This window comes from Anarhichas minor, unplaced genomic scaffold (genome assembly GCF_050575085.1).
Source record: "Anarhichas minor isolate MPS153535 unplaced genomic scaffold, ASM5057508v1 ptg000045l, whole genome shotgun sequence".
Taxonomy (NCBI): domain Eukaryota; kingdom Metazoa; phylum Chordata; class Actinopteri; order Perciformes; family Anarhichadidae; genus Anarhichas; species Anarhichas minor.
Window position 1 is genome coordinate 8951963 of NW_027466491.1, and position 24495 is coordinate 8976457.

A 24495-nucleotide genomic window follows, 5' to 3' on the forward strand; every position below is an offset into this window, starting at 1 on the left:
TGCTCACCCTTCTAACCCACAGCTGACTGACACAAGTTCACACATCGAGTTGTGCTGAAAGGCATCGAGTCGATGTGTAGAAGACAGAAAAGAACATTGTGCAACACCTTGCAAAAAAAAAGAACAACTTGTGAGAGGCTGCGAGCCCCGAAACACTGATGAAATCTCTCTCTCTCTCTCTCTCTCTCTCTCTCTCTGTCGAGCCTTTAAACACCGTGTGTGTGAGTGTGTGTGTGTGTGTGTGTGTGTGTGTGTGTGTGTGTTACTGTGACCTAGATTTCAAGCCTGCAGTGCATTGCAAGTGATTGGTTGGTTTGTGAGTGTGTGTGAAAGAGACAGAGAGCTCAGTCTATGGTTAACCATACACCTCGCCTTCCCCCACATCCACTCATACCTGCGCACACACATACACACACACACACACACACACACACACACTCTGAAATTACCTTCATCCAGCTGTGTCGTGTCTCACAAATTTAGTGTTTTTAGTGTAAATTGTTGTCGATTGATACCAATTTCATTGTGTTTTACACCCTGTTATTTGTTTTCTTTTGTCATCATTGATCCGATCTTTAACTTCCTGAGTGGACTGACGAGGTGATGTCATGATGATTGTGTATTTTAGTTTTGCTGATTGATAAAATAATGTTTTCATTAGATCATGTCACTGTGAAAACGACCTGGACCTTCTCTGTGAATTAGTTCCCAGTGTGTGTGTAACGATATTAAAAAGTTCATGTCACAATTATTGGAAGCTAGAATAATTGTGATTGACTCGATGTGTGACTCATCACAGGTGAACAAAATCAAACAACTCACTCCTTTACCACGTCAGTGATGTAGACCGCTTATTCCCGATACGAGATAAAATCCCGATACCTCGTGTGTGTGTGTGTATCGTTTTATTTTGCATTGCTCAGTTTGATAGATTTTCACATGGTTGTTGAACACATTTCAGTGGATGTAATGTTGCGTTTGAGCAGATAAGAGGTGAACATAACGTGATATTTAAATGTTAGACTCTTCAGGGATAACCGTGGCATGTTTCATTCTGGTTGTTGTGTACAGTCCTCAGCAATAAAGGAGATGAATGTTTTGCTCCTGTGTTGTATTAGATTGTATAGAGGCGTGTTGTTCCGCTTGGCTCAGCCGTCGGCCTCTTGATTATTGCATAAAGGACAGAATATGAGGAAGAGTGAGTTGTAATCAGGTGTCTGGCATCTGACCAACATGTTTCACCATGCGTGTATCTTTTTCTCAATTTTTTAAATATAAACACGTGGAGCCCGACAGTTCACTCCCGACAAAACAGCAGCCAAGAAAACAATCGCAGCTCAGGGTTCACCCACTCGCCCACTCAGGAGTCCTCTCAACCTTTTTCAGAGGCAGAAAGCTTCATCTATCCGGTAGAACGACGGCTCTTCAGTCATCCGGACATGAGCGACTTCTACGCTAACGTCTCCTACAGCTCGATTCAGACATGAAAGCACATTATTTGGCAGCCGATGAGAGAGAGAGAGCTGCTTATTTGCTGTTGTGCTGTATGTAACACGTTATGGTGGATATTCATCTCTTCATCCACACAGCTGGCGTGAATGAAAATGACATAACTGACGGTTACATTATAACTGGGGTTGTGTGAGGCGTGTGTTTCCCCTGATTGAACTCCTTCACAGCGTGAATATGTAGCCCAACAAGTTAAGAAAGCAATGTTTAGATCAAGCTTGATGTTTCCTTACAGATACAAAGAACTACACCAGTCTGTTCCACACAGTGAAGCATAACATGTATTAATTAAACACTAGTAGCAGATCCATACTCTGTGTCTGATTGTAAAAGTCTGATTGTTACATCCCTCAAACATTACACCAACATGTAAATTACTGTCAGATTAACATCAAAGGTCTGAAAGGGGTTTTAAAGACCTTTAAAGACGCTCCACAACAAGCGAAGTAAGCAAACTCTTTCAGCTGAAAACGCCCCGTAAAACCAACAGAAAGTGTAATCCTGGCCTCAAGGCACGCTTGTTCTCTTGCTCTGGAGCTTCTGGGCATGTCACACAGACTCCAACACTCGACATCGAGTTTACATTGTTTTGTCAGCTGCTGTATTGATCGGATTATTGACTTTCAGAGCTCTACAGAAAAGTCAAATACAATACATTTTGCATTTGTGCATGTTGGCTGTCCTCGACCAAAAAAGTTTGCAGTCGACTAACACTCATGTGATACTGTCAATTAATCAAGAAGTTTAACGTTTTGAAGAAGTGACGTAGTATAACATGTGAGAGAGAGGTGAGGTGAGTCAAACAAACACCGGACCTGTGACCAGGAGATGAGAGTTCAAGACCCAAAGCGTTGCTTTATTTTTTTAATTGATGTTTGACGTTTGTTTTAGTTGATGAACTTATCTCAAGCACAACCATGATGTTTGTCCTACACCTAACTCAGTGGGTTTTCTTCCGTCACCGTAGTTTTGTTGCCTAAACATAACGTGACACGTGAATACGCCTAAAATGCGTATTAAAGGCATGAATATGTCAGACATGTCGTGCTATTTATACCTCGTCCCATGAGTTTGTCTCAGTTTACTGGAGATGTGCTTATTACTTTCTTAAAAATAAGTCATTCAGCATGAAAAACAATATTTGACTGAAGAAATATTAGACGACTAAATCTAAAACGACCCATGAGTGGACTAATTGACTTAGCCTTAGTTAGCAGCTTCACATTCAGAATAAATAAAATAGTTAAATAAATGAATTTTCAATAAATATGTTGACAACAAAAAGACAAAAACTTTGTGAAACACTGTTCTTTACAGGCACATTCAGTCAAAAAATGTTCCTTTAAAGTATTAAAAACATCAGACATGAGTCACAAAGTCAAATGGAATAATATAATAATAAACTCGGATGTCATTTTTGACAGAAGGACAACATGAATCTACAAACTGACGTCTCAACACTTTCTGTATCGTTCTGTATCTCCTTTCCAACCACCAGACCTCCCTCGCTCTCCCTCCCCCTCACTCGTCCTCCTCTCCTCCTTCAACCTCCGCCTCCCACCCTTCCTCTTTCTTTCCTCTCAGACTCACCCACAGCAGAGCCCTTGAAGCTCCTCGCTGAGCCACTCCGGGATAACGAGCCGACGGCCGCTCTGCTGCACCGAACCGCTGAACGAATCCGTGCAGTGAAGGAGTTTTACTACCAGTGGGTTTAAAGCAGACTGGGAGATATTATCGATTAATACTAACGAAAAAGTCCTTTGAAAGCATAAAATAACTGTATTTAAAGATTGTACTGATTTCCTACATTACCCAGAGTCCCTCTGCTAGCCCACAGACAGACAGAGTTTGTTCCACTCTGCTGTGGGTTCAGTCTGTAGGAGGAAGGAGAAGTATTTTTCCAGTTAACTGTGTCATACATTCCACAACATGTCCTCCGAATGCTTTGCATTCTGGTCATTGCATTCTTGGTCTCTGTTGAACGACCTTGACATTTGGCTTCGTGATTTAGTGGTTTCTCTATTTTAGATTCGATAGAATTTCACAATAGATCTCCATTAGGAATCAGTAACTCTGATAAATGTGCAGGAACACAACGCTGTCCGTTTTACGTCTTATACACTTTATATCATTACTCTTGCTTTCTTTCTAATGTATTTTCTCTTTCCATTTCAGTTTAATTATTTTGCTAAATTTATCGTACTTTTATTTTGCACTGGTGTCAATGTTGCTTCTTATACACTTTATATTTATTACTATATTGTTTATATATGTTTACATTTTGACTGCGTTGTTTTTTTTCTTCTTCTTCTTCTTCTTCTTCTTCAATCTCTTCAGGATTAATGAAGTTCTATATTATCTTATCTTACTAAAAGGTTAAAGAATAAACAGACTACATGCAACACTTTACTCTTTGTGATAAATCTACTTACTCGCTTTTCTACTGGAGCTTTCGTCCACATTTTACGCGTTCCTCGGTCGTCATTGTTGCCAAATATTACCTTTGACCAGAGCCGGAGGTTATGAACTCCCCGCGTATATACGACCATGTGTTCATCAAGAAACTGAACTTCCATACTGAGGTCATGTGACAGCTGAGCAAACTTCATCCGCTGATAAAGACCATGAGATGTGGGTGAAAGATAGTGAGCGTGTAGTGTTTGTGTAGAAGGTTTTGTAATTCTGTTCGTGTTTCACCGTGAAGAGAATAGAGAAAGTCTCACTTGCATTACCTCCAACTTATCATTATGAAGTAGATGATGATTGTAAAACATAATGAATACAATATAATAAAACCAGCATTTAGATTGGTTCCCTAAGCCTCGCTTTTACTCTGTCTACGATCTATTTACGCTACAATGGTAGTGCGTCAACTTTTAACCCAAACAGGAAGAGGATAGCGTTTTTGTTTTTCCCGGTAGCTATCGGTAGCTATCCCCCAGTTACCGAAGTTTTTTCCGTTACTATCCCCGGAAGAGTAGCCGGTGGAAAATCACAGTGTGTCTGGTATTTGTTGGGCTCTGAGGAAAATGGAAAGCGATCCGGTTGTCTTTGTGCAACGATTCATATGTTGTCTTGCGAAAAGTTATTGCTCATTTTTTTTTGTGTTTTTTCTACGGAAGTCCAGCAACACGTGTCAGTTTCAGCTCGTTACATGCATGCAGTCTTTTCAAGATGAAATTACGTCTTCACAGGAAATAACTTGGTCAGGTGTAGGCAACAAAACTACTTAGTTACGTTTTTGAAAAGATCGTGGTTTGGGTTAAAATAGCTAAGTGGCGTTACTTAAGTACGGAAGTCACGTGACAAAAAATCTACGTAGTCCCATACCTCTTGCCCAGCTTCACTGTTTTGCAGTTTTTACACTTCCTGGTTAATGATTATGTGGATTACATACGATTTGCTTTCATGGAATATCCACGATTTACAGTGCATTTGTTTTTCTATCAACGGTAATACCATTTGGAAACACTAGTGGGGGAAAGGTTTCCACTTTAGATGTGTTACAAGCTGCTGTTTCCAAGATGCAGAGTGAACTATTACGCACATTACTGTTTTAATATGTTCATATGATGCCAAAGACTAAACACTTTGTGTTTCTGGAAGCCAAACATTCGCGTCATTTTGGACTTTCTTGTTGTTTATCTGCCGACATACGCTGAATGTTAAAATACGTCGGCTGCACGGTGCTCTGTGTCAAAGTGTTGTGCTGCACAGAATTGCTGATGTGAAGTTGTCTGAAATGGCAAATATCAGCCGAGCTGCATTTCAGCGACGGACCGTTCCTTCTGACAAAGACAAAGACGAGCTTTTGATCGATCAGTCAGACGACATGACACCTGAGTCAGTGTTGTCTGAAACCCACAGCAAGCTGAATATGAAACATAAAGAGCCCGTCTGCTGTGGTTCAGGGCTTCTCTTTTAATACCACAAACATCTGTTTACTCCTCTGCTGTCAGGACTTATTCTGAATCCACAAACAACACGGCAGAAATCATGCAAAGCGGACGTTTGATGATGAGGTTGCCAAGCAACAGTATAAGGTAGCAGCTTTTTCAGAGTGACTCAATACAAAGTGTTAGAGTTTGTGTGTGTGTGTGTGTGTGTGTGTGTGTGTGTGTGTGTGTGTGTGTGTGTGTGTGTGTGTGTGTGTGTGTGTGTGTGTGTGTGTGTGTGTGTGTGTGTGTGTGTGTGTGTGTGTGTGTGTGAGAGAGAGAAAGCTATTAAATGAATTCAGCTGCACCAGTACAGAGAGCTGGTGAGGCACGACACATCTCACTGCCGAATACACTCTGAATGTGAATCACCGCCTTTATGAATTTCCGTCAGCTAATGTCACACAGCGAACGGTGTAAATGAATCAACAAAGAGGGCCACGTGCCGCACGCATGACTTAACGCGGCATTACCGCCAATTATGTAGCGACACAAAACGTCCGCGAAACGGGGTGATTTCTTCTATTTTGCCATCAGAAGCCATTCTGCAAACACAACAGCGTCCTAATGGCGCCGTCGTCTCGTCGGTAGAGTTTTCATGTTGCCGCTGACAGGTTTTCTTTTTCCATTTCACTTTGTTTGATGAACCGGAGCCTGTCACATCCACCGCCATCATGTCATTTTCTTTTAGCACTTTTGCTCCGAGAGCGCTCGTAAAAAGATGAGCATGTTGTTGTGTGAGGGAGATGTTAGAAATACTCAAACCTGTTATTTTATGTAAGGGGAAAGAAAAAAAATGCATGCATACAAAATGATCATAATTTCATTTGAAATAGAGGATTGTGTTACGTCCATCCAACCTCAAAGCAGTATGGATTTACTTAAACTGCTTGGAGCTCAAACCTCAATGCACTTTGATGAAGTGTGTCTTTTTCAAAAGCAGGCATCAGATTTCTAGTAAGATTCATCAGCTGTTTATATTCAGGCTGAGAGGTTCGGCTTCTTTGATATAAATCAACTAGTTACTCATTTTAATCAAATATTTTTGGCAGTTTTAGACTATTTTGTTTCGGCAAAAGTCTGCTTTTGAGACGAAATCCAACATTTGAGAACTTTATATTCTTTGTTAAATGGAAAAACGTTTTTACATTTCTTAGAATAAAGACAAGAAAGAAAAAGATTCAGGTATTGTATCAGCTTAATTAAATAACAAATAGTTGCATAAAACAATAACAATAGGAACCTCAAACCAAAGAGTGATTCTTGACCTGAAAATAGTAGTTTAAGAAATAATCTAAAAGACTTGAAAGCTCTGGAAAGAAAAGCTAGTAAGTAGACCTTGAGTCGGGATTAGTTGGTTGAAAAATAGTTTAGTAAAAAACAATTTTACTGTTAGCACACTGGTGTGGTGGAATAATCTGCAATCTCCTCATTCCTGTAACTGCTTTTCTTTTCTCGTTCCGTTCTGTTTGTTCTCGGTCTTGTTTCGTTATTCTGTTTATTTAACAGGGTGTCGCTGTAAAAGCACATCTGCTCAGCCAACCAACCCTGTTTAAACACAAGCGTAAATAAACGTGACTAACCCTAAATATACTCGTAAGTGTCTTTTGAGTGAAGGATCGTAACTTCATGGAAGGATTCCTGAGAGCTCGCGTCGATACTCTTTGAATGAAAAGACATTTCTAATTTCAAGGGGAGGAGATAAATTGCAGCTTTTGTTCACACACCTCAAATCTCCTGTTTCTGCTCTCGGTGGCTTTTTGCTTCGTCTCATTTCATGTGTAATTGCTCCGTCTGGTTTTTGTGGTCTGGTTTTTGTTAATGTGTACATTAGTGTCTATCAAGGCTGCCTGTTTATTCTGGTGCCGCGGAATAAGTTAAGAAAAGTACATTAAGTACATAACACCAATTATTTGTTTATTTACGTCTCAAAACCATAATTGTTTTATGAGTAATGGTTTTGTTCCACCTGCATATTAGTCACTAACTGTTACAGCCCTGTGAGAAGAACTCAAGTAACCGTTCATTGACACCATGTGTCATGTTCCACGTGTTCATTTCAATTGATTTTAAAATGGTTATTTGTCATATTGATATTGTCATACAATTAAACTTTCAATGTTTACATAAGTGGGCAATTTTACTTCTGACACAATATCATCAATTACATTTTAACGAACTACTGCAACCATTTATCCATTACTTTTAACAATGCAGAATTACTTCCTGGTTGAGAATCACTGTTTTAGCCTACAGCACCACTCTTATTACCTAAACAACCATTTATTACAATAGCCTCTAAAAGCACAGTTTTATGTCTTATACATATTTTCTTAAAGTTACCGTGAGGAACTTCCATGTTGTGTTGAGTTTGGCGGCCCCTGTGGACAAAAGCGGTAGTGTTTCCAAGAACCAGAGTCCCTTTAGAAAACCTCTCGTTGAGCTGCAGCAGGGTCCGTTAGTCTGACTCGCTCAGTCCTGGTTCCGGTACCACACAGTAACTTTAAGTCCAATGCAATGCTACATACTGTAATGACAATACTCACACTCCATCAGTTAATGATTCAGTTGTAACGTCTAAATGATAAATGAGTTAGTGTTTGACTGCAGCAGAGGAGTGAGGTTCCTCTTCATCTGTGACTTTGTGCATCACAGTTTGTTTGTTCTGTTAACCACAGAGAGGTCTGACTTCCCATAATCTCATCTGTTAACCCTTCATCCTCCTCGTCACAACTGCGGCTTCACAAATGCAGAAACGGGTTTCGACAGTTAGTCGCGCGGTTATTTGCTTGGAATGGTTCAAAGTAATTACTGTTAATAAGCCAATAAAATGTCCTAAACTATTACTAGCTCATCAGAAATGTTATCTTAAATATAATCTGAGGGACTTTTGCTTTAGTGATCCTGTAGAACACATTGTGCTGTCACCATCGATGTCGTAGTAACAATTGTGAAAGAAAATTCATACCAAACAGATAAAAAATCAATAGAAATTTATTTTCTCACTTATCAAAAATATCTGCAACACGTTTGCATAGATGGACACAAAATAGCTTCGATGATTGTTTCTCATGTGATTGTAACGATGAGAAGTGAGCGACACAAAGTAGTTCAGAGGACGTCTTCTTCCTCCATCAACACAAAATGTGTAAATCTCAATGAATGCACATCCTGTTTATCTTTTCGGGGTTTGTTTCAGCGGGAAAAAACGAGTTATTGTTGACATTATTGTATAACTGAGCAATTATATTCTGAATCCAAAGAGATTACTCCTCATAAACAATAAATATTTCAAATATATTACTTCTTGGTTTGTTAAATACTTTCAAATATATTTTTCCAGAACCAATAATGTCACACAAAAAGGGAAAAACTCTTTATGGTCAATAATTAAATGCTATAATGCTCCTCTATCACAAATTAAATGGAAATGAAAAGTAAGAAACACAAATGTCTTCAGAACCGAGTCCTCGGCTTTCCTCGTGATAACTCCTTCACGGGTCGACTCCGATGTGTTTCTGTGCTGCATCACATTATCCCAGAAATGAATCCTTCAACATCTCGTAAAGGAAACCGTCTCCTCAGTTTGTGCTTTTTCCAACCTCAACCGCTCCAGAAAAATATCCCTTCTTCTTGCACGTAAAAAAAGAACTCCACATTGCCCGAAAGAAAACTCTCCACCAGGAGGCAGCTAATCCAGCGGGACCCCCCGCGGTTCTTCGTCTGGTTCAGTTGGCGTACTGTCTGTAAAAGGCCACCTTGACGCGCTCTATCTGGTGACACAGCTTGATGGCGGGGCCGAGCTTCAGGTCCATGCACTCCTGTACGGTGGGCAGCGTGAGCAGCAGCAGGGCCTGACCGTCGATGTCCTGCACAGGAAGAGACGCACACAAACGTTTCAACACAGAACGGTTCCACTCTGGCACTTAAACTGGCCGACAGGCGTGTGTTCCACTCTTTACCACGTCGTTCTTTACCACCGATTGTTTCTAGAGAAAGATGGTTTTTTGTAGTTCATGCTGCAAAAAGATGCTATTTATACAGTGAATAGAAAACTAGGTCCTCTGGCCCTTTAGTGCAGCCGAGCAAATCATAAAAAAGAATCAACCAAGTTTAATTTATCTTTAAACAAACCTAAAATAATGAACCATGTTGTCAGGCTCATTGGACGTCATGAGCCGAATAAATATCTAATCAAACACTCCTCCTGATATCTGGTGCTGTAATAAAATACAAATATTGGTTGAGCTTGTGTGTGTGTGTGTGTGTGTGTGTGTGTGTGTGTGTGTGTGTGTGTGTGTGTGTGTGTGTGTGTGTGTGTGTGTGTGTGTGTGTGTGTGTGTGTGTGTGTGTGTGTGTGTGTGTGTGTGTGTGTGTGTGGGTGGGTGGGTGGGTGGGTGGGTGGGTGGGTGTGTGTGTGTGTACCTGCTCCTGGAAGATGTTGGCGAGGGACGCACAGTCAGTAGAGTTTATAAACTGAACGACTTCGTCTACGCTCCACTCCAGAGGATTACTGTCCAAAACCAGCTGACCCTCCTCCTCCTCCACCTGACACACACACACACACACACACACACACACGCACACACAAAACACACTCAACTGTCAATTACAGAATCACAAACACATTTATTTGTTCATCGCTCAACTAATTCAGTCTAAATCTGGACGGGAACCTCCGTCAGTCTGTCTGCACCTGCATGTCTTGTCCTTTGGGCGGCTGGTACTTGTTGTTCTGGTTGTGAGCCGACAGCGAGCGGGTCGACCTCCTGCGGCTCTCGGCGGCCTCCTGGCTGCCCGCCGCGTTGCCGGCGCCGAAGGTCCTGCGCAGCGTCGCGGCCCGGCGAGGCCGGCTGCTGGTCACCTCCACCGAGGAGGCGTCGGTGTGGTCCTCGCGGGGCTCCGAGCTGGTGCCTTCGCTGCCCGACTGCAACGCCATCTCTTCGTCCTCCTCACTGTCCTGAGGGAGGAAGAAAGGCTCAGAGACGAGACCTCAGAACGCCGCTCACGCTGCTGCTCTAGAAATCACTTAAAACCAATCTTAAGGTTTTTAAAACTCTTTGTTTCATGTACTTCAGTTGTTCTGAGCTTCTAAAATATCATCAATCCTGCAGACGTCATCATTTTCACGCTGATTTTTATTCACTTAATCAACCGATTTAAATGGATCTTCATTTTTAGATACACTTGACATGTAAACTAGATGATACCAGTCATCAAAGTGTTTCTGTTGTTCATCATAACTCTTGTTATTCAAAATCGATGAAAGCTGAACCTCAATACATTTGATATGGATTCATTAAAATCATTTCAAACTCGTTTTGAATTCAATAAAAGTCCATAAAACCAAAACTCTTCAAGCTCTAGAACTAAAATGATGAATTGATTGTTTTTTAAAGCAAAAATGCCAAAACATGACTTTGTTCCAGCTTCTTATTTGGGAGGCTTTTACTCATTTTTATAACATGTTTGGGTTTTGGACTGTTGGTCGAACAAAACAATTAGGCGACAATTAAATCCAATAAAATGCCCATCTCCGTTTCCAACAGCTCCAGATGGCGTCTTTAAATGTTTAAGTCTTGTTTTGTCGAATCAACATTTGAGAAGCGGATACAAACTAATCTTTAGCAATTCTGCTTGTACTCAAATTATTAATCCATTATCAAAAGAGCTGCCGATGGACCCAACAATGAATTGATAAAATGCCCGACTCGGCTCAATCACGTCATTTAATTACGCTGGTGACTAACACCAGCTGCAAACCGGTCTGACCAGTAAACACTCCACATGTTAGTCATAAAAAACATATAAAAACACCCACGAAACAATAACTCATCACAGAGTTAGGAACATTTTTTACTTTGTACGACATAAAACCAAAACCGAGGGCCTTTAATAGGTGTAAACTAAATTAAAAGCTCCTCTTCTTGCCGTCACATGTCGGGGCGTTTATAGTTAAACCCTGGACTATGACTGTCAGGGATGAAGAGGCGTGTTCTCTAACCTGCGGTGAGCCGGCGGGCGTGTAGTCCACGGCGGACGAGCGTCTCTTCTTCTGCACAAAGATGGCTTTCCTCTTCTTCCTGCGGCGCGTCGGCTTGGCCAGGTCTCCCTCCGCCGCCTCCTCTCCTGCCATCGGCTTGGACAGCTTCCTCTTCTTCCCATAGTAATAAGCTGCGGACGCACACAGCAGATGTTGACAAAGATAAACTCCCCCCAAACAAATCCATCGCTACTCATCAGAGGCAATCACACACTCGTGCGGCGTCACAATTTGGGGTCTCCTCCGTAGCTGTGGCGCAGGAAGTGATGCGTCTAATTACGGGGACTCACTGTATTTGGTTTTGGTCTGAACGGAGCAGTTCTCCGGGCACTTGTCGGTGACGAGGACGGGGCTGAAGAGGTTCGAGCAGCACTGCAGCTTCACGCACACCTTGCGGCAGAAGTCTGGGATCTGGTCTGCGAGGCGGACTATCCGGATGGTGGAGCGATAGGTTTTCCCTTTATATCTGGGGGGAGGAGGAGGAAGAAGAAGAAGAGACAGTCAGTCGGTGATTAGACTTTTATTCATGAGAACAATGCGTAATGAAACTGTAATCCATCAAAGCACTCCACGATGATTGCCCGCGCGGTTATGATGTGAAAGTGGGCCGTTTCAGTGAATTCGGCTCGTCCGGTTGATGAGGATTAATCAGCAGAGCGACGCGGGGTCGATTCCGCAATCTGCCGTCTTAATGGCGAAGGTTATGGAGGATGAGCTGACCTGTTGGCAGCGCTCGAGGACAAATCTGACCTGCAATCGGATGTGACTTAAATCTGAGATTATATCTACAGACTACAGACCGTCGGCTCTTTGTTTGTTTTTAGGTTTCACTAGAAAAGTAAGAGATTGAATAAAGCAAAACAAGCTTCCTTTAATCCGTTGAAAACAATAAACTGAAGACATTTTATCATTAAAGAGGAATATTTCATGATAGATTAAAGGTCACCAAATATTTCAAATAGCTTTTTCTCTTGTGAGTACGTACAGATTTAGACAGATTCCTGGTTTAATATATATATATATATATATATATATATAATGTTATTATTAGAACCAGCATTAAAGGATAGGCTCACAAGTCTTTCCACAAGTCATGTGCTGGACTCGTTCCTCCTGCTCACACTTTCTAAAGCGCTTCAGCTCTATGTGATGCGGGACGAAATCCACAGCTGTTATCTGAAGTTAGTACGAGACTTTAGTCAAATAAAGTACCTTTTTTTGGTTGTATAAAATTCCCTGTTTGGCTGCAGAGGAGGGATAGTAACGCTGGATGTTCACCACTTGATCAGACGAACTCGGACTTCTAATTAGCTTTGGATAAACATTGTAATGTATTTTAAGTCGGCCCAAGAACTCATTTTCCTCCTGTGATAACCGACCCGCCGTGTGACCAGAGCTGCTAACTGGTCCCCTCTTTGGTGAAATGTCCCAGAGAAATTAAAAGGAACTCCTTTTGTCAAAACAGGCGTGCACGACTGTGATCACTGTGCTCCGCTGCCCCGACGCAGGTCCAGGCACCAGACCCTGTGACCGGCCGGCGCTTTCTCGTTTCAGCCAGATATATAAAAAAAAAAAAAAAAAGGGCTCTGTCGAAAACACAGACAGAGCACTCCGCCTGGAGCTGTGGAATAATTTGGCTCTGTGCAGTGGAGGAAAAATGCAGACCTCACAGAAACCACTGCGGTAACAAAAAGATGCATTCAAAATTCAAGAGAGGAGAGCAGAACGGACTCGTAGGGAGGAGAGAGGAACGGACACCAGGATGGGCTCATAAGAACATGGAATCCTACGAATTCATCTAGAAAATGACCCAATCACACGGGGGTGGATCTGATCCATTATTATTGTTATTGTTATTAATAATGGCCAGGTCGTCATTGTAAATGAGAACATTATTAGTAGTTATTATCAGTAGTCGTACTATTTGCATCATACTACTCTCATTATATGAATCATTTATGTCGTATTCATTGAATGTGTCGTAGCTCTGTTGTGTTATAAACATCTCTCCTCTGTCGCTCTCCCTCAGGGTTTCTTCGGGGAGTTTTTCTTGTGCGGATGTCGTACGTTGTACAGATTGTAAAGCCCTCCGAGGCAGATTTATACAAAATATATTGAATTGAATTATCCTATTTCGCTGAACGTTCTCTCAGTTTTTTTTTTCCTCACTTGGCTTTGAGGGTCTCCTCCTGGCAGTCCCAGCTCTGATCCTCCAGCTCCTGCAGCTCCTTCAGGACTCGTCCAGGCTTGTAGGCGGCGTTGATCAGCATGCTCAGCAGCTGCAGGCAGCGAGCGCAGATTTAAGAAAAACACAACTAGTCCTGGTTCAACAATTCTAAAATTACACACAAACATGATGGGAGGACAAACGCAGATCACAGTCGTCTTTACAAATCACGGACTCACACACACACACTCTCTCTCTCACACACATACACACACATACACACACACAAAGTCTCTGGAGAAATTAGGAGGCTGTTTCTGCTGAGCGGTGTGTACGTGTAAACACACTTGATTGACAGCTCCTCACGTCAACATGAAGGCACTGCTGGGAAACTGCAGGTGGCTAACAAGACATCGCTGTCTCCCCCCCCCCCCCCGTCTCCCCCCCTTCTCAATCTCTGCCCCCCCCACCCCCTGCTTCTGACATCAGCCCACCTCTTTGAGGACCAGCGTGCATTTCCCAGGCCCGACGGCCTGCGGCAGCTCCGCGATGCGTCCCTTGTTGAGGTAGGGTCCTGAGAAGCAGCGGTGGTTGACAAAGATCTTGGAGCAGCAGTATCTGCCATTGGCTGAGCCTGAGATAGAGGAACATAAACAGGAGCGTTAACCAACGTGGAACTCAATATGAGGCACGTAAACTTGGCTTACGTCAAAAATAATCCCTTTACCTACATATCACATACAACAAATAAAAGCACAATCCAAACTTCTCTTAGGAATTAATCATCACTACTTTGAATCATCTAAGTTAGAGCTTAATTAAACTCTTGATCGTAATCTTTGATTGAAGACGTTGAAGCGAATTGAAGCAATTCTGTAGATTAGGTATAAACTTGTGTGTTCGTGTAAGAAGCTGGTCTTTGTGCCGGCTTTGTTCTTTTAAAGCTATTTTGCTGCGTGTTTGGTTGTTGGTCTCTTATGTGCTTGTATATCAGACGTATGAGACTCTTAATGCAGAGTCCGAGAGCACGTCCTGTTCATGACGACCCCCCCCGGAGGTAAATGAGGGTCGACAGGACAAATCTGCACTCCGCCCTTCCTGCAGCCCTCGACCACCGCCGGCACCTGGAACCGCACCGCCAGGGGAGAATAGTAATTAGGTGAGGGGATGAATATTCATGAGCGAGTGGGTGGTTTTTAAAACAGGGAAACTTGGAAAAAGAGGGCAAGGGTCTCGTGGAAACAACAGAGCCCACCGCTCTCTTTGTGTTCAGACATGCATGTTGTTTACATGCACAACAGCATCTCTGTTTGGTCAACAAACGCATCGAGAAAGAGAAGAAATGCTCCTTTGCTTGGTCTCCTTCAGCATATGTCAACATGTACATTTATTTCTTACTTCCAAATAAATGGTTTAACCTGAAAGCTTATTTAAATCCTGCGGGATGTAGTCGTAAAACAGAAAACTGGACAAAACTACAAAAATAAGACAGATAAGGAGAGACTTTCACATACGTTAACACACATTAACACACGTTACACAGGCTCTTTGTTTTGGTCTGTGGGTGTTTTTCTCTGGTTCCAGCTGATAAAAGGCCGTTTAACAGTTTGAGTGCAGCTACAATGTTTCTGCCCTCTAATGCATTAAACGAGGATTTCCTTTTGCAGCACAATTCAATCAGGAAATAAATCTTCATTTGTGTTTATTTTTGCAGTATATTGTTTTGTGAGAGAAAGAAAAGAAAACCTTCGCTGAAGAGGAAATGAGGCTCAATAGGACAAAGTTCAAACTGTAGCCACAAGCTGCATCTTGTTGCAGCTGCTCTGTGTGTTCAGGAGTAAAGGTTACTTTCTCTGGCTTCAGACCACTTCTACAAATGTCAGAATGCGTTGTTGTTAATTGAGTCATTTGTCTTATTTCTGCACTTTTTTACTGTGTAAAGCACGTTGTGAATCCCAGTTTACAAACTACCCACCGTTTCCCAAACAAACTGACCCGACTTGACTTTGATAACATTATTTTGTCAGCAGTGTGGCTTCTCCTCCACTGAGAGAACGTACTACGATGTCACGATCACTTCCATTGACTACTTGTAGACGACAGTTTAACTTTGGCTGGTGTCCAAAAGGCACACTGAAGCCTGTTTCCTTTCCTTCAACCTTCCTTTCCTTCCATCTCCCTTCATTCCTTTTCTTCTCCTTTCTCTTCCCTTACTTCCCTTCCTTCCATTTCCTTCCCTCTCTATCCCTCCTCTGTCTTTTTATTTCCCTCTTCTTTCCTTCTGTCTCCCTTCCTTCCCTTTCATTTTCTCTCCCTTCCTTCTTCTCTCCTTTCATTCCCTTTCCTCCCCTTTCTTTTTTCTTTCTCTCCCTCTCCTTTCCTTCTGTATCCCTTCCTCTCCTCTCCCTTCCTCTCCTCTCCCTTCCTCTCCTCTCCATGTCAGTCTCAGCACTGAAAAGTCACAATGGCAGTCTTACTGAAAGTTTGGATTGAATGCCGTCAGATAAATTAAAAAAACTCCAACAGCGCAGGGTAAAATACAGAGAGGGAGAAAATACTCGTCTCTTTTTAGGAACACTGTAATAAACTTCACTTAATTATTATCGTCTTCTGTGCACAAAGAAAGAAAATTGGTTTCAGGAAACACTGAATAACTGAAGAGGATGTTTCTACCTTTCATGCCCTCTTGCATTGAGGTGTATTGATCCTATTGACAGTAGTATTGACACTTAAAACAAGACTTCATGTATTCATCAACCAAATCTGATCATACCAGCTGCGTGTATGAAAACATGAATATCCAGTGTTTCATTTATGGCATGTGAGCAAATAGGAATTAAATGTCGGTCCCGACTAATAAATGATGAAATTGATGAGGATTCTCTGTCTTCAACGGCAAAACACATTTAAAATCTGTCGTTGATGCAGCTTGTGAGAGAACAAAAAGAAATGATTCTTTCTTGACACAAACTCGGCTCACTTTTGCCAAATTATACATTTTCTATCGCACCTGAATGAAGACCGAAAGCCATGATTTCAACAGATAAATGAAGCGAACAATGTTTACAGTCTCACGAAGACACCAACTGAATACTGAGGCTGAAGAAGTGGAGTTTTACGAGCGTAGGAGTATCTGAAGAGCGGCGGTTTCCCCCTCAACTCTCATCACAGCAGCTCATTAACATTAATTACCGGAGATAAATCACGTGCAAACGCGGCGGTTGATTACCTGGATCCATGGCGACGGGCAGGCAGAGGTTGACGGGAGTCGCCTCCACCGGCTGGAGCGGAGCCAACCTGCGGGGAGAAGCCAATCAATACAGTCGAACCAATCAATAGGAAACGATCCGACTGATCCAATCAGACGGGAAACAACAGAGCAATCAAACGATCAGTCTCAGCAACAGCTACGACAGTTTCTGTCAGGTTTGGAAGCAGGTGGGTTGGAAAGCAGCGAGGGGGGGGGGGAGTATTGATGAAAGGATTCCCCTGAAGGTGAGAAATGGAATTAGTGGTGAGATGAGAGAGCTGACAAAGTGCTGCTGAAGACCTCATATTTCTCCCGCTCGCTCTCCTCGTACTCCCCGGGCTGCGTTTGCCAGCCGACGGTGTAACATGTCATTTGTCAACAAAATCAATCAGCGCTCCGGGAAAGTAATTTCTGCTCTAAAGAAGAAAAAATAGATCCGCTGTTTCAATTAATGTCTTTGGAGTGACAGAGAGGGAGAGACGCCTCGAGGGTTTTTCTGAAGGAACCTGTACTTCTCTTATTTTGGCTCACAGGTAGAAAAAGATGGAAAAACAAAAGGCTGTGAAGGAAATCATTTTTCCGCCACACTGAAGGGAGGCAGACGACGGCCGCGGTTTGATGGATGCATGTGGATAATGTTTCAATTTTCCATTCAACTGTCGTTTAACACTTGAAACCACATCGAGCAGCAGTTTGAATCAATGTCGAATGTACGTACAAGAAAAACAACACGGTAAAGCTTCATATTAAGGTCCTTGTAATAAGTAAATAAGGCCCTTTTAAGATGCTTATTATGTGTTAATAAGACTATATTTGTTAATTATAGGCATCATAGTTGTTAGAATATGAGACATTTATAACCATTTATCGTGGATATATGGACATGATCTCAATAGTTTTTACGTAATCGACTCATCGTACGATACATGGACATGACCTCGATACGACCAGTTGTGTTTACATGTCTGTTTACTTAAGAACGTCACCAACATTCAGGCCACCATGATGACAGAACAGACAGCAGACGTTTTCTCTTCCATCATAATTCTGGGACATTGCGCAGACATTTCAGTCAACAGAGCTGAAGACAATACATCGTCCAATAAGAGAGGTCGTAGTTAACGCCCACATGATAAGTTCTGATGGACAAATGTCTTTTCTTACTGTTTCTCTGGCTGGACCACCGCTATCTGCTTCTGCTTCTGGCCTGCAGAAAAGGAGAGTCTGCATTCAGCTGCCACTCCCAAAGTAAAATATGTGTGCATTTTGTGAGTGTGTGTGTGTGCGTGAACATACAGACAGGTTTGAGCGGAGGGGTCAAAGGGTAAGCGTTGGTCTCACACCAGCCGACAGGGAAGATGTCCATGGACTCCACGTCCACGATGCACTCTGACAGGGGCTTCACCACACCTGTAGACCGGCAGACAGCCAAGAGGGAGAGAGGGGGGAGGGGTGAGGGAGCTGTCACATGCAAACACACACACCGTCTTATTGAGGCACAGCAGGAGTCCTCTGACACTTAATCCTCCGACACTTAATCCTCCCCACACACACACACACACACACACACACACACACGTCTGTACCTTCCAGTCGGAGCCACAGCAGGCGTCCTCTGACCTGTGTGATCTGAGCCACACACACCTCCGCTGGCCGGTGAGGGTTCACCGCCTCCAACCACATGTCCTTGGCAAAGTCCCTGTTCTGCCATGTCTGAACACGAACACACACACACACACACACACACACACACACACACACACACACACACACACACACACACACACACACACACACACACACACACACACACACACACACACACACACAGGAGGAGGAGACAGGGCTACAGTTTATTTTACATTTAGGAAAATGATCTAATCTTAGATAACCTAAACCTGGACTCAGACTTTAAGATATGCTCTTGTAAATTCAGTTGTATACTATTGTACAGTATGTGTGTGTGTGTGTGTGTGTGTGTGTGTGTGTGTGTGCAGGACCTTTTAATTCTGCAACATATTAGTCAAACAATCTCCAAACATTTTAGAAAATTCTTAATCTAAACGCCAACTCTAATTATCAGGCCGAGCCAAATTAAATCAGGACTTCCTGTTTAAAAATGGCGTCCGATCGGTCCAGACTTACATCGGGGAAGCAGGCGTCGGGGGCCGCCTCCGTGCCTCCCTGCTTCAGGTAGTCGGCCCAGTCGAAGTCCTGGCCCTCGTAGCCCCGGGGCCGCTCCAGACCCACGCCGTTCTTCAGACTCCACTGGACGGGCAGGATGCCGGGCGAGTTGGCGTGACACACCACGAACCGCGGCTTAGCGTCAACGGAGAGATTGTCCAGCGTTACCTGGACGTAGATCTCATTGTAGACCTGAAGAGGGACAAGTGAGCGGAGGAACTTTAAACATCTTTCACTTTAATAAGAAATGCAAAAATACGTTTGTTTTTTTAGTCTACATCTTCTTTTTTGTTGTTGTTAAAGGGCACTTGCTTGGGTTTGGAGAATACAAATGCAGGAAAGATGCTATTGAGGTGCATCTTGGGAAATGTAGGATCCAGAATTTTAAGATATCTCAGCTTCTGCTGCATTAATTTAGACCTGAAATAGTTTGAGGGCCCTTTTAAGTCTGGTATGGAAGTAAACACGGGTCATAAAACTGATAAATAATGGTTTTAAACATTATTAAATACTTAATATTAAAATGTTAATATAAATTAATATTTATAGCATTAATGTACTTCAGGAAAACATGTTTTGAACTTTTCTTGGAAAATTCAAAAAGGAAATTTCAAATTGCACAGTTTCCAAAACAGTTTTTTAATCATTTTTCGGAAATCTGGCACAATCATGTCACAATCTTTCAAAACGTCATTAGTACGCTGGAAATATTTTTTTTACGGTTGCTATCTTTATATCTTTAAAACTATTTAACACAAAATATTGACTATTAGCAGCTTTATTCCAGAAAAGAGAGGATGTCATACAGCGAGTCTACTTGAAATGCAAAAATAATGATATTCCTTTGTGAAAAAACAGAAGTCAGCATGAGAGGGACACATATTAGATAAAACCCTCAAGGTAAAACCTGAAAAACAAGGCTACCGTCTTTCCAGAAACACGTTGGGAATTCAATGGCACATTAATGAAAGGCAGCCGATGAATGCGAGAGGGAGGAGCCCGCCTGATGAAGAGTTTCCTTGTTGTTTTTGGCGTGACTCACCTTGGTGACAGAAACGGGGCAGATCTGTAGCCGCTCCCAAGGAGAAACCATCTCCAGCTTCATCCCCGTCTTGAAGGAGTGCTCGGGCAGGTCCACGTGGTCCTGACACAGTAAAGTCAAGACTTTTTAGACAAATGTGCTCCACTTTTGTGTTACGCACACACACACACACACATGCAAGACAATGTAGGTCATGCAAACCCTGCTGGGTGGGTGTGTGATGAATGAGGCAAAGATGTTGTGCAGGATCATTAGGCCAAAATAATGACTGCTTTTTAACTGATGATTCACATTTCAGCCATGTGGTCACTCCTCATGTCAACCACCCGGTTCTTCTTCTTCTATTCATTCCAAACCAAACGTAAACGTAAACACATCACGTCCTGTATGACGTATTATGTAAATAATTAGGAAATATTGCGTTACTGTTTATTATCCCAGTTCCATATCATAAATCAGCAGCAGTCAAACAAAGCTCATCTCAACCAGGTAGTCCTGCAGTCTGGCTCTGAGCCAACACACACACACACGCACACACACGCACACACACACACACGCACACAGTGTGTGAAGAGCAGGTGTGTGACTCACCTTGAACACCTCCAGCGGCAGCGGGTTCTTCTGTCCGTCGAGTCGAGCGTCCTCCAGAGCCTCCTGCCAGTCGGCGGCGCTCTTCAGAGACCTGAACCCTGAGGAGCCGAGAGACGATGTGAAACGTTAAAACTAAAATACATAAAGCCAGCGATCCTTTTAATTTACAGCAGCTTCTGTCATCAATTGTTACGGATCAAAACTAATTTAATTAAAAGGATTTTAATAACTGTTGATGTTTAATGACTTTATACTGCGTTTAACTCCTGATTTTCCCTTTAAATTCCCACTTAAATATCTTTAAACTTACAAAGAAACATTGTTTGACAGAATAAATTACATTATCTGTGACAGAACACGCCATTTGAAGACACCACCTTGATTTTTGGGAAATCGTTTTTGACAATTTATCAAAACTATTTAGAAATTAATCAAGAAAACGAAAAGCAGATTAGTTGACAGTGAAAAGAACCCTGATTTAAATTTTCCAAACTAATTTAAAGGGCCAAACAATGAAAAATGGCTCATTACATTTCTTATTAACACTGAAAACAAAGTTCCTCGGCGGTAAATGACAGATTATCACCTGTGGGCGGTTCTAAGGCGAGCCGGTTCTCCATAGCCCAGCCGAGGGGGCGGAGCCTGACGTCCAGGTAGAACAGCCAGGTGTCCTGAGCCTGGTGGTCGTCAGAGAGGCCGGCGTAGCGCAGACGGAGCCTCCCTCCCACGTTCTGGACGACTCGGACCGGCCAGTAGAGGAACGGGCCCGAGACGTCCCGGAGCTCCAGAACCGAGCCCTCGACGATCAGGTCCACGGTGTTTTTACCTCTCAGAGGCTGAGACAGAAGCACAGAGACGGGTTTTAGATCCTCTCAGTGGTTTAGTGGTTGAGTCAAACGGTTACACTTGTGAAATAAGTAACACAAGAGGAAGTTGATGTATTTAAGATGCAAAAAACCATTAAAATTGAAGTACTCAAAGAAGTTCGTCTTTGCTCCGTTTCTAAGAGCTTTCCTTTTGCGTGGCTGATCTTTTCTTTAAAGTGTGTGTGGTATCCTTTTTGTGTTTTTTCTTCCAGTTAAAAAACAAAACAATCATTTGACATTCTGAGAAATACACTTATGGGCTTTGTTGCCGAGGGTGAGATGAGAAGATTGATGTCACTCTCATATCTGTCATAAATCAGGCTGCAGCCGGCAGCGGCCTTCTGGCTCCAGATACATGTTTACTGTCCAGACATGAGAGCGGCATCAATCTTCTCATCTCACTCTGAGGGGTCAACTCGTGTCATTACCCATCATGCAACAAACAACCCAAAACAAAGCAGGGTTCTTACTCTTCTTCTAGAGATCACAACCAGGACGTTTGTTTTTAAATTTGCATCAAAACCAGTAAGTGTTTCATATTTCAAGGAACTAAAAATGTAATATATACTTTGTGTAAATTCTCCCTAAAAAGCCCCCCCCCCCCCCCCATGTAATGTTCTCAATGGGAACCCACTCACCCCCTCCAGCAGGTTGGCCGGTGCCGTCCGGGCGCCGGTCAGGTCCTGAACCAGGAACTCTGTCCAGTCGCTGTATTTCTCCTTGATGGCTGCGAGGAGACAAAAAAGAAACACAAACAATCAGAGTGAGTGGAAAGAGAGCAAACTGTTGTGTCATGGTGAAACATTGATGGTGAGCCACTACATTGAACTGTTAAGTGTAGTCACCAGAGAACAGCATGCATGAGTCAGTGCATGCATGTTCCTGCAAACACACAGCATTTCTACTTTTTTAAAAGGGAAATATCGATTTTGTTAATTAAAACTGCACATGTGAAGTATTTTAACAATAAGTGTCTATTTTTTATGCAAAAGAAGTGAGAGAACCCCCCTCAGGTATTCATTTATCTTCCCTAGAAAAGCTTTGACGGCTTTATTCACGCTGTAAAACATTAACGCTCTGATTTATGACTGAGATCAGATATTCTTTTTAAGACTTGCATCTGGCAGGTTTCTGCAGATGTAAACACATCACAATGAAAAACACTGATTAATGTCGTGTTGAGCGGTGACATTTACATGTTAATGTGAAGATTGACAGATGCAAGTTTGAGAATACAATAAAAAAAGGTAAGTAGGCAAAACAAAGTCAAAACTTTTGATTGGTGGCTATTCTCTGTGCAGAGATGTGAGATCAGACAGGTTTCATCCAGAGTTTAAGGTGTCGAATGTTAGCGGGTGACTTGTAACTTCGTCTGAGAGCGAAAAAATGGTGCATGAATTCAGAATGAACAGAGGCTGAGGAGGTCACACTGCCACTGATTAGATACGCGTCAGCTTTAAGTCCACGTATGAAAGAAGCCAGAATCAGAAATGTAAACGTCAGATTCAGACACAAAGAAACAGATCTGGGGCACAAACAGGAAAGAAAGCACTAAAATGTTTAATATTGCTAAAATAATATGAATTTTGAGGGAAATACTAAGTTTACCAGATAGACGATAGATGACTAATTTAAAATGTATTAAACGTGTATTCATGTCGGGGCTTTCCCCTAAAAATCCCCAATGTGGTATTACGCTTTCTGGCTGGTTCGTCAGTTTGTAGCTCGGTGAAGACATGAAGGGAAATTACGTCACTTCACTGAAACATCCTCCAGAAACGATCACACAGTTGAATCAACTTGGACCTAATAAACTGGCCTTAACAGGTGCAACAGGAGAGTGAGAATAGCTTGCTTTCTTATAGCAATGCACACATGGTGGCAGACAAAAACTATTAGCAAAGAGAGAAGTTGTTTGCCCTGAGAAGAGGTCTACTCTTTGTCTAATGTTGGTACGTATTCTGTGGTTTGAATCAATCCGCGACAAACTTAAAGTCAGACACACAAAAGAAAGAAACATTCAGTCTCAAGCGTTAAATTGGGGGAAATTAAAAAAACTAAATAATACAAAGCCGCGGGTCGCCTTTTTTAAGCGTTTTTAGACACATATTAAAGTTTAAATATTCTAAATTTTTTTTAAATCAAGCAACTGACTGACTTCCTGTTTTGATGCCGGTTGATGTGGCAAGAAAGGACATTGCTATAAGCGTTTTTTAAATACGCTGACTATATCATTTTTCCCTTCCTCACCATTCAACAATGGAGCGACATTGGGGTGAACTGTCCCTTTAAGTTGAGTGTAATTCCAGCAAACTACCAATATAAAATGCAAACACACACCAGGTGGACCAGAGCTCTGTCTCCAGAGTCGTGCTAAGAAAGTCAACTTCCAGCACGTTTTCATGGGGCCGTTATGTGTTTTTTTTGTGTCCGATTCCCGTTTCCCAGAGTGCAACAGTGTTATATAATTCCTGCGTTCGTGATGTCAGCCTCCCGTTTATCCCCTCCCCCAAAATACAGAGCTGACATTCCAAGGAAGATGCTGAGCGGCCTTTACAGCGCTGCATGTTCTTCCTGTTACTCACTTACACACACACACACACACACACACACACAAACACACAAATTACAAAAACAAAATAAAAAACCTCCACAAAGTCAGACACTTGTTGGGAGTCAGTGAAACGTTGCCAAATGAGTCACGGCTCCAGAATGACGACAGCGCGCTGTGTGAGCCGACGTTCCCTGCAGCAGCGATTAGCATCAAGATGAAGCGAAAGCGAAACGGAGTCGATACACTGAAACATGCGGATGATCACAAGAGCTTCTGGGTTTGTTGTTGTTGTTCTTCCATTGTAAAGAGCCGAGAGAGCAAATCGGTCTTTGAGAATGAACACGGTGGTTATCG

The 24495-nt window shown here is 42.4% G+C and overlaps 1 protein-coding gene and 1 long non-coding RNA gene across 5 annotated transcripts in view; one reads left to right on the top strand and one right to left on the bottom strand.

Annotated features, from left to right (window-relative positions):
* LOC142970879 (uncharacterized) overlaps positions 1–7574 on the top strand; it is a 36662-nt gene extending 29088 nt beyond the window's left edge. Inside the window, exon 7 of the long non-coding RNA XR_012959310.1 lies at positions 23–7574. This is a non-coding gene — a long non-coding RNA (uncharacterized LOC142970879). The remainder of the gene's footprint in view (positions 1–22) is intronic.
* An 848-nt stretch (positions 7575–8422) lies between these two features.
* The window catches only part of sfmbt2 (Scm like with four mbt domains 2), a 37796-nt gene continuing 21723 nt past the window's right edge, over positions 8423–24495 (bottom strand). For 2 of the 4 annotated variants that reach the window (XM_076111325.1, XM_076111324.1), the window contains 16 exons: positions 22226–22314; positions 21308–21557; positions 20722–20819; positions 20131–20232; positions 19050–19280; positions 18491–18617; positions 18201–18314; positions 18069–18111; positions 16884–16951; positions 14149–14288; positions 13657–13766; positions 11778–11953; positions 11449–11618; positions 10141–10404; positions 9870–9992; positions 8423–9313 (listed from right to left, as the gene is read on the bottom strand). In XM_076111325.1, the coding sequence (XP_075967440.1) occupies positions 9173–9313; positions 9870–9992; positions 10141–10404; positions 11449–11618; positions 11778–11953; positions 13657–13766; positions 14149–14288; positions 16884–16951; positions 18069–18111; positions 18201–18314; positions 18491–18617; positions 19050–19280; positions 20131–20232; positions 20722–20819; positions 21308–21557; positions 22226–22314 (2246 nt within the window). In that variant the 3' untranslated portion in view covers positions 8423–9172. Of the gene's footprint in view, positions 9314–9869; positions 9993–10140; positions 10405–11448; positions 11619–11777; positions 11954–13656; positions 13767–14148; positions 14289–16883; positions 16952–18068; positions 18112–18200; positions 18366–18490; positions 18618–19049; positions 19281–20130; positions 20233–20721; positions 20820–21307; positions 21558–22225; positions 22315–24495 lie in introns of all 4 variants that reach the window. The other 2 variants (XM_076111323.1, XM_076111322.1) reach the window with 1 other exon arrangement.